This window comes from Cariama cristata, unplaced genomic scaffold (assembly GCF_000690535.1).
Source record: "Cariama cristata isolate BGI_N322 unplaced genomic scaffold, ASM69053v1 scaffold19080, whole genome shotgun sequence".
Lineage (NCBI taxonomy): Eukaryota > Metazoa > Chordata > Aves > Cariamiformes > Cariamidae > Cariama > Cariama cristata.
This window is the reverse complement of record NW_009594285.1, coordinates 10,702-20,200: the sequence shown is the minus strand read 5'-3', so window position 1 is coordinate 20,200 and position 9,499 is coordinate 10,702. Positions and strand designations below refer to the sequence as shown.

The window sequence follows — 9,499 nt, the reverse complement described above, 5'->3', positions numbered from 1 at the left end:
GCTGCCGTGCCAGTCAGCCCTGTGCTCTTGCTCTTCCTTCGCGCCGTGTTCTGTCTTGGGGCGGTTTCCGTAGCCGTATCGTAAACAGCGTAACAAAAAGAAGTGTTACGGAGTATGTGTGTAACCGGGGGGGCGGAAGGGCGGGGCAGGAGAGGGTTTTTTTTAAATCAGATTGCCCTCGCTCCTCTCTTTTAGGATAAGGAGAAGAAGAAGAAGGAGAGTATTTTAGACCTCTCCAAATACATCGACAAAACAATCCGAGTGAAGTTCCAAGGCGGCAGAGAAGGTGAGCCAGTGCTCGGCCCCGGGCCGGGGATGAGGCGTGTGCCTTTGCAGGATGAAGCTTACTTTGCCTTTCGGCGTTTTTCCGTGCTCTTTGCTTTTATCGGCTCTTGTCTCCTGTGTGGTCGTGCTGCTTTCTTTCAAGGAAAGATGATGAGTAGCAGGTGCTTTTATTTGCTACTGTTTGCTGTTACCAGTGTGAAGCTTGTCTCCTTTAACTTTTCCATTAATCCCCTGGCTGCAATTTTATCTTTGTTTCATCCATGCACCTTTCCTTCATCTTCTTTTAATAGTTGTTTTCAACTGTCTTGTTTCTTTTGGCTGTTTTTTCACATTGTAAGGGTGCACTTAAAGTAGTAAAAAAACATTTGCGGGTGTTAACGATTAATCCGCTTGTCATCCCTTTAATCTGTTAACATACTAAATGTACCTGGAGTTCATAGATTATTTCTATATATTTCACCATGTCTTTTCATCACTTTCGAGGCTCTTGTGTCGTGGTTTCAACCCCCACTCCCCCCTTATCCACCCCGATGCAGCTGGTAGTGCCACCTGCAGACCACTTGTTTGTCTGAAAGTTAGCAGCATGCTGCGTGGGAGATGCTCAGCAGAAGCTTTTGCAAAGCAAACACGGTCTGCTTTTAAAATCTCTTTTAAAACTCCACTGGGACTTGATGCTTCTGAGGTTTTGGAAGGTACTTGGACTCCTTACTGATAAGTGTGGGTTTTGTGTGTGTTTTGTTGGGGTTTTTTTGTTTGTTTTGTTTTTGTTTTAAGTTTTGGGGCAGTTGACAATTCCATTGAATCTATTGCTTTAGATTTTCTTCTCAAAAAATTCACACCAAGTTCCTTTATGATCTTCCTATAACACCTGGGATTGTAAGAGTTTCTTCTTTGTTTTAGGCTGTTAGCAATGATAATAATGCTGGTAATCAACAAGTATTTTTCAAACTGGGAGATCATTGTGTGTAGTCTTGCGATTTACTTAGTGACCAGTCTTGTGGAATCGTGTTTTGTTGTAGGACAAAGTGCTTGTCTATCTGCAGAGCATTCCTGTGAAGGCAGTGCTTATGGTAAAGAGATTATGTTCCAGGAGGGCACCTGGAAGATGGGTTTTCAGAGGAAAACACTTTAAAATATTACAATCTTGCCTCAATTTTTGCCATATCCCTTTGCTAAGGGTATTTATTTGGTTTTGGGGTTGGGTTTTCTTTTTTTTTCTTTTGTGATGTGACTTGTATTGATTTGTTATGCTCGAGTATTCTTCAAATGCCCCGGAAATTGGCTGAAAACAAAAATGTTAGTGTCTTGAAGAGCATTTTGAAGAATTGGTTGAAAAACCTGTAAGTTTCAGTTGGCTGAACACAAACTGGGTTCTTGTACATTTGCACTTTGATAAAGAGGGTACTGTTTAATATCGTTGGTCTCATTTGCTTGATAGCCTTGCTTGAAGGAGGGAACAGGGCTGGAGAACTGAATGTGTCCTTCACACGGTCTTGTGTCGCTGTATACCTGGTTTTGATCTCTAATCATTGTTTTGTGTGTGGTCTTCAATAGCAAGTGGTGTCTTGAAAGGATTTGACCCTCTTCTGAACCTTGTGCTTGATGGTACCATTGAATATATGCGAGGTAAGTAATATGCTATCTGTGTAAAGCTCCCCCCCCGCCCCCAAATAATTTTCTTAATGGAAGTCTTACTTTAGTTAGTGAATAACCAGAAACTGCAGGTTGACATCATCTGAACTGAGACGTGTTTGTAATAACTAAGCTGTAAAGAAAGGGTTAACCTAACAGAAGTTAGATTAAGCACATTCCCTATGGTAGAACATTCTTGGTAGTCCTTGCTTCAGCTCCTCTAACTCATTTGCCGCTCTTGTCCTCTGAAGTGTGAATAAAATAGTGTGTCTTGGTTCAGATAAGGATTTGCCTTTGCTTTTGTTTATACTGCTGGAGGGTTGCCAGTTTGCTCAAAGCAGGAAAAGCCTTTCAGGAAAGAGCTGGTATCTTACTGTCCTGAACTCTACTCTAAATGCAACCTTTGCTTTTCTGTGGAACTAAAGCCTTCTGTAGCTTCTTAAAGCTAATACAGCGGTAGGGGTTTTTTCTTATAATTTGTTTCTTTTTCCTGTCAAAGGATAAATACTCCCACTTCCCTTTCTGCTCTCTGAAACAAAATTCATCATATGATAGGACAGTGTTTTTGAAGAGTGTTCTCTTACCTGCTTACAAGCAAGCACCTGAAGCTTTAATTTTGCTCTTAGAAGGGAGTTTTAAAAGATGAGTGTAGTGCATTTTTATCAAATATATCGACATCTCAAGGAGAGTAGAATTGGCTATTGCTGTGTTAAGTATCTGTCTGTCTGTCCCCATCCACAGCCTTGCTTGGCTTAGTCTGGGAATGGACCAGTACATTCTGTACTTAGTGTATTCTGAAGTCAGGGTCTTTTTCTGATTTGCATTGATCCCAAAACATTTGTCTATAATGGCATTTGAAATGGGACCAGGAGCTTTTTTAATCACTTGTTTTTGTGCTTTTGGTTAGATGAATGAAAGGGCCTTTGAATTCTTTAAAAGATATGTGTTCTGCTTTGCATACAAAGTGAAGTTCTTTATTGCTCACTGTGGCATGTGCGACTTTTGAAAATTAGTAAATCAGTAATGTCTTGAAGACATCAGATATTACTGCTGCATCACTTTTATAGTCCATGTGTTCAATAAAACAATGCAGAGATGCCTGAAAAAAAAAAGTGTGTCTGTGCCTTTTGAAGCTGATGGCATTTGGTTTCTTTTCCTTATGTTGCCATTGTAACCATGCATTTCTACTTTTCAGATCCAGATGATCAATACAAATTAACAGAAGACACACGTCAGCTGGGACTTGTGGTCTGCAGAGGGACTTCTGTAGTTCTTATTTGTCCACAGGATGGAATGGAAGCGATTCCAAACCCTTTCATTCAGCAGCAAGATGGCTAATGCTTTCTTTGGATTGTCTCTGAAGAGTTCGAGGATGCAAATCATTGGAGAAAATGATCAGTGTGTGAGAACCTTCCTGTTTTTGGGGAGGAATTTGAATGTATTTGTTAGTGTGAAAGAATGGTCAACTTTTATTTTTGTGGCTTTCCATAAATGGTGAGAAGATGGGGCATGGTGTGTGAGAAGTAAGTTCTGATTCCCTTGCCTCCACCCCAAATAAATATGTAACTGCATTGTTTAGAGCTCACAGGAGAGAATATATTGTCATGGAATTGTCTGAGACCCTCTTGATCTTGTGACTTGTGAAACAACCACATAAAATTAGTAAAGAATGCCCTGAATATTGGTTATATTATTTACATTTTAAAATACATTAAAAATGTATTTAATCTAAATTAATCTAAAGCCTAAATACATTAGAACATGGCTTTCTTCCTCTTAGATGTCAGTACTCGACTGGGAAGCATTGCATTGTAGTCTTCCTGCTGTTGCGTTCAGTCTCTTGCCTGCTTGCTCCAGTGCCTGCAGGAAAATTACTTTCCTTGTCTAGTATGTTGTCATCGCCTTTACAAGCTATGTAGCTGAGAATATCTTTTCTAGCACTTGTTCCACATCTTGTGGGCTGTGATCTGTGTATCAGAAGGCTCCCACATTTCTACAGGAGGACTGGACTAACTTCTAGGATGATACTTACATGAGTGACATGAACCTTACAGAAGTATCTATTTGATACTTGTAATTTTAGGGGAAGAATATTTAAGATCCTAATGTGTAATTGTAGGCAGTGTCTGGAAATACTGCATATTTTATTGTAGCTATCCACTTGTAGTTCTGCCTGTTATAACTTGATTTGTAAGTAAACATTTTTATTTTTTTTATACTGCAGAAATAGCAAGATTTGAGGAGTTTTGAGTGAATAAATACAAATTAATCTGTTCCTAAATGTCTGTTTTCTAGTCTGAAAAAGTGCTGTACAACTGACATTGCAGTTCTCCACAGTTGTAAATCTAAATGAAATTTGTTCAAGAGGTACATAAACACAGCAAAATCAGGAGGGACCAGATCAGAAGCTGTGCTCCACTCTAAGACAGGAAATAAATGAGAAATGACTGAGAGCATCTGGTCCCTTTTCTGAGGACTGGTGCATTTCTGTCGAACATTTTAAAGACTGTCTAGTAGAGGATATGTGCCCATGGGTTGTATGTAACCTGCTTCTGCCACCTGCTTTTCCTGAGGACCCTTTATGAGGACGCTGTGGCAGAGTAAATTGTTTTGGTGGCAGCAGCAGTCTTATTCCTAGAGATTGTCAAGAAAACATGCCAAGGACAGGTTGTATTTGCTGTTCATTTTGGCAACAGCACTGTACTCCTGTTCATAGGCTTTCCTGAGTCAGCACTGAAATGAATGGGAACTTGAAGTAAATAAATGGGAACAAGTAAATACATTCCAGTTCAGTGTATCTGACTTTTCCAGGAGGCTATGAAACTAGAGACCAGTTGTCTTGTGTGGCATATTGCCTGTGTAAACTTGAGTGCTTCACAGATCTGTCTGTAGAGTCATGCTCCTTCCAATGTAATTTTTTTTCTAACGCTGCAAAACTTGTTCTTCATGCAATTGCACAGTTCAAGAGACTCCTTATTTAGAACGTCTCGAGCAGAATTTGCTCACCATCAGCCTGAGTAGAATCTTGAACTGTCCCTTAGGTGGGAGAGAGATTGCTGGTTGTTAATACCAATAACATGCTGCACCATCTCTGCACTCTCTTGTTTTCTGAGTGTAGCATCAGAAACAGATGTGTTGAAGCTCCCTTGAGTGGATTCCAGGCTCTAGATGCAGAGGGTAGAGGAAGATCAGCCAGAAGTCATGCATCAAGTGCATAAACTCTGGGGAGGGGAATGTTGATAGGTTGTTCAGTCTTCATTGCAAGATACATGGCTGTCTTGTCTGCAGTGCAGACTTCTGGGTTATATCTGGGATTCAAGTATCTGAAAATATGAATAGGAAAATGGTAGGGGACAAACTTTTTAGCAAGGCCTGTTGCAATAGGACAAGGGGTAATGGTTTTAAACTAAAAGACAGTAGATTAAGACTGGATATAACAAAGACATTTTTCACAATGAGGGTGGTGAAACACTGGAACAGGTTGCCCAGAGAGGTGGTAGATGCCCCATCCCTGGAAACATTCAAGGTCAGGTTGGATGGGGCTCTGAGCAACCTGATTGAGTTGAAGATGTCCTTGCTCATGGCAGGGGTGTTGGACTAGATGACCTTTAAAAGTCCATTCCAACCCAAAGTATTTTGTGATTCTCTCCTATGATTCTATAGCTGAATTTTCAATGTGTATAAGCTTTTCTATTGAATTCATTCCTAAATGTGAATCTTTATAAAACCATTTGTAACGGCAGTTTTGCTGTTACAAGAGAAGCCTCTTCCAGAAATGTAGGACAGAAGCTCCAGGTAAAAAAGGTGCTCTTGATCCAGATAGCGCTATTCTGCTTGCTGAACTCCACTGAGAAGTGGGACTGAGTCTTGCTGGGATGGGCTCATTGGGATAAAGGCCACTAGTTCAAGGTCACTATGCAAATCTTTCCACTTAGTAGCTTGGTCTAAACCCTTTGGAAAAATTCACTGTATGGAATCGGTGAGCTGTTGCTTGTACTATGACTATATTTATTTAGTGCATTGAGATTGAGGATGAACGAATAGGTGTCAGCCATCTGGTTTTGGGGGCTCATTCCTTCCGCCCATCTCTTACTAAAGTATAAATATTTTTCTAAATACTGCAAGCAAGCAATCTGGAATTTGGTATTGAACTGATGGAGGATGTGGCTTTGGGGAAATGAGTGGTTTTTCCCTGGAAGTCTCAAGCTTTCCTATGTGTTTCATTTGCAGAAGTGAAAAGCATTGCAATGGATACCTTTTTCCAAATGAGTTCAGTGTTTTTCTACAACTTCTTGATATTCAGTCAGCACTTTGGAAGGTTTTGGTTGTTTCTCCTCTAATTTGCTATGGTCTTACCTGGCTAAGGTAGATGCTAATTAAATCTTTGGGGTTTTTTGGTTATACAGCTCTCCTGCTATTGCTGCTCTGAAAGCAGCAGGAAAGACTGAGGAGCAAAGCAGGAGGGTAGAAAACACTCTATTTTTAGGACAAGATTGGCTTATCTTGTATTTATCCTAGCTGGGGGGGATCATGTTTCCAGAGACCTCACATGAGTAAAGGCTGCCTAAGGGCTGAGCTAATTTTAACTGCCTGGCAGTCAAGAAGTATGGAGCCTGCACAAGAACCGGAGGAGCTGGGACCTCAGGCAGAAATGATTGCAGACACAATTCTTGAGATCGGAGAGAGACTCTTTCAGGTCAGCCGTAGGGTACTTTCAGTACACAGTCGTTATTTTGAAGCCATGTTTTTTGGAGGGGCAAGAGAGAGCTCTGAACACCATATAGTGATCAGAGGGATTGATGCGGTGCATTTTCAGGCGTTACTTGAGTTCACTCGCACAGCCCAAGTGCATATAGGTCAAGAAAATGTGACCAGCTTACTGGAAACAGCTGATTTTTTTCAGTTTGACAGGGTGAAACTCTTGTGTGAGAAATTTCTGGAGAGAGAGCTGCATGTTTCCAACTGCCTGGGCCTGATGACCTACTCGCAGCAATTTGCCTTTAGAGAGCTGTATATGTCTGCTATGAATGTGGCTCTCACTCACTGGGGGGATGTGATATGCCAGGAAGAATTTAAGGCACTACCCAAAGAAATGCTGATGCAGCTCCTAAAAAGCGATGACCTCTTCGTTTCACGAGAAGATGTGGTTTTTGACAGTATTATGAGGTGGACAATGGAGGACCCAGCAACGAGAGAGGAAGACTTTCTGGATTTGGTGGGCGAAGTCAGGGTTGCTTTTCTGAGTTTGTCCTTCCTCGATATCTTGGTGAAACGCAGCAAGTGCCCTGGAGAGACAGATACCTTTTGCAGATTAATAAAGAAATTAGACAGCTGTCCTCCACCCAGATGGCAAAATACAGAACTGTGTCCTTACGCTGGTCGGAGCTATGACACCTTATATGTCCTGGGAGGAAAGCATGACAAGGAACAGCAAGAATTATTTCTTTTTCAACCTAAAACAGGGACCTGGCAGGCTTGTTCTCCACTGCAGCGCAGGAACCTCACCCAGTACGCAGTGGCAGCAGTAGGTAACTTACAGAGAAGTGGGACTGAGCAAATGCAAACAGAAGTTGAGGCTTAGAGACCCAAATGCAGGGAGTTCAGCTGCCTGTCCTGTAAAACTGTGTTGTTCAGTGTTGCTAAAACCTCATTCATATTTGTGTTCATATTCATTCAAAGAATGGTTTTGTTTTCCTTAGTCCTGGGAGAATGTTAGACAAGGCTGAATATTTCTTTTCATATAGCAGAAACTATTGAACTCCTTACATTAGCTTTATCTGACGTGAGTCTAATGGCTTCACTTTAAGCAGTATATTTTTTTGCCTTTTCTTTCATGGTGGCTTTGACAGATGGTGACTTCTGATTTATGGTTGCCGTTAAGTTAAACTTACCCATGGATTTTGTGAAATCTTCAAGCTTGGAGACCTTCAAGACAGCTCAATACCATAGCTCCCTTATTTAGTGTTGGTGATAATCCCACTTCAAGTGGGAGTTTGGGCATGAGATCCTCAGAGGTTCTTTCCAACCAGTGTTTCCATGATTCGAGAGTGAGAGCAGACTTGGAAGGACGTACTGCATCTTGTAGGCCCAGTTTATCTGTGCAGATGAGGAATCAAATGCTGCAAACAGATACGAAGAGCAGTAATTTTTTCTCTGCTGATTTTGCACCTCATTGGTACAGCGCAGAGAGAAATGAGAACCTTAGTTCTCAGGAGCAGTTTTCAGCATTTGGGTCACTGATGCTTTTCTCTGCTGTCTTTCCAGGGAGCTTCCTTTTTGTGACAGGAGGATATTTCCGGGATGAGTTTGTGTGGTATAGTGTGGACTGGGTGCTTATCTACAATTGCTTGGACAATAGCTGGCTGGAAGGGCCTGCCATGAAGAAGTCCCGCAATAGCCATTGTGCAGTAGGAGCAGGGCTCTACCTGTATGTACTTGGAGGGAGCACAGATGAAGGGATAATCCCAGCAGTGGAGCGCATGGCTTTGATGGAGTCAGAGTGGGAAAGCATGAGTCCTATGGCTCAACCTGTGGAGAGAGGAGATGCAGTCAGTGTGGGAACCAGGATCTATGTCGTCTGTGGCCTGGATGAAAATGGGCATGTATATGATGGAGTGCAAAGGCTGAACACACAGACGGACAGCTGGGACGTCATCTCATTCTCCCCGCTTCCAAGGTAAGAAATAATCTTCTTGGACCTGGCAGGAGAAGAAAGGTCCTAATGTTGGTCCTGCTCCGAGAAGAGGTTGGACTGGAGAAATCCAGAAGTCCTGTCCCACCAACACTTCTCTGATTCTCTCTTTAAACGAGACTTTTGATATGAGGACCAAGATCACACAGAATTTCAGGGGCCAGATGTTTCTATTGATTCTGATCAAGGGTTTCTTCCTTCCCAGGTATGACCTCTGCATCACATCACTGAATGGTGCTCTGTACACCATAGGAGGGGGAGCTTTCCGATTTGATGTGGAGACAGATGAATGGACTGAGGTAGAAGAGGAATGCTTGACCCAGAAGTTCTTCATGGGATGTAGCACTGTGAATGGACGAATTTATCTCCTTGGACAGAGGAAGGGGAACAGTGTCCTTCCTGTTGTAGTCCTCTTTGATCCCTACACTGATACGTGCCAGGTCATAGATAACAAACTCCCTTGCCCCCTCCCTATTCATGGGTGTGCCTCTGTGCGAAGATTTGATGCGTGGGCATAAGCGATGCCAGATCTAGCATAACCAGAAAGAAAAAGTCATGTGCTGTGCAGCTGATGGGAGTTAGATTGTGTCAAGTTTGGTCTGTGAAGTTTTTTAATTTTGAAAATAGATCTGTTCCTTTGTAACTTTGTCTTTTTTTTATACCTGTCTACACAAAGTGTGCAGGGCTTCATCGGAAATAGTGGTCAGTGTTGTTACGGTACATAAACTCCTTAGGGTTGATGCTAAATAAAGAACTGCTCTGACCTTTAACCTCTGTGGCGCTCTGGCCTTTGAACAGCTAGGAGAGACAGGAAAGTCATTGCATCAGTGTTTGAAAGTATTGTAAGAGTAAAATAAAAAACGAAATGTGTGTCAAGGGAATCTTCAGCAG

At 41.9% G+C, this 9,499-nt stretch overlaps 2 protein-coding genes across 2 annotated transcripts; both read left to right on the top strand.

The window, feature by feature from the left end:
* Positions 1-195: 195 nt before the first annotated feature.
* On the top strand, positions 196-3,752 carry LSM7 (LSM7 homolog, U6 small nuclear RNA associated (S. cerevisiae); the record flags this gene model as incomplete). Its single annotated transcript, XM_009697567.1, has 3 exons — positions 196-286; positions 1,840-1,911; positions 3,113-3,752. Coding segments are annotated over 3 exons (306 nt in total), but the record flags the coding sequence as incomplete, so codon positions are not given.
* Positions 3,753-6,466: 2,714 nt separating this feature from the next.
* LOC104159602 (kelch-like protein 23) lies at positions 6,467-9,126 on the top strand. Its single transcript, XM_009697555.1, has 3 exons — positions 6,467-7,445; positions 8,182-8,593; positions 8,814-9,126. The coding sequence occupies exons 1-3, from the start codon at positions 6,467-6,469 to the stop codon at positions 9,124-9,126; spliced, it is 1,704 nt and encodes a 567-aa protein (XP_009695857.1).
* Positions 9,127-9,499: the final 373 nt, after the last annotated feature.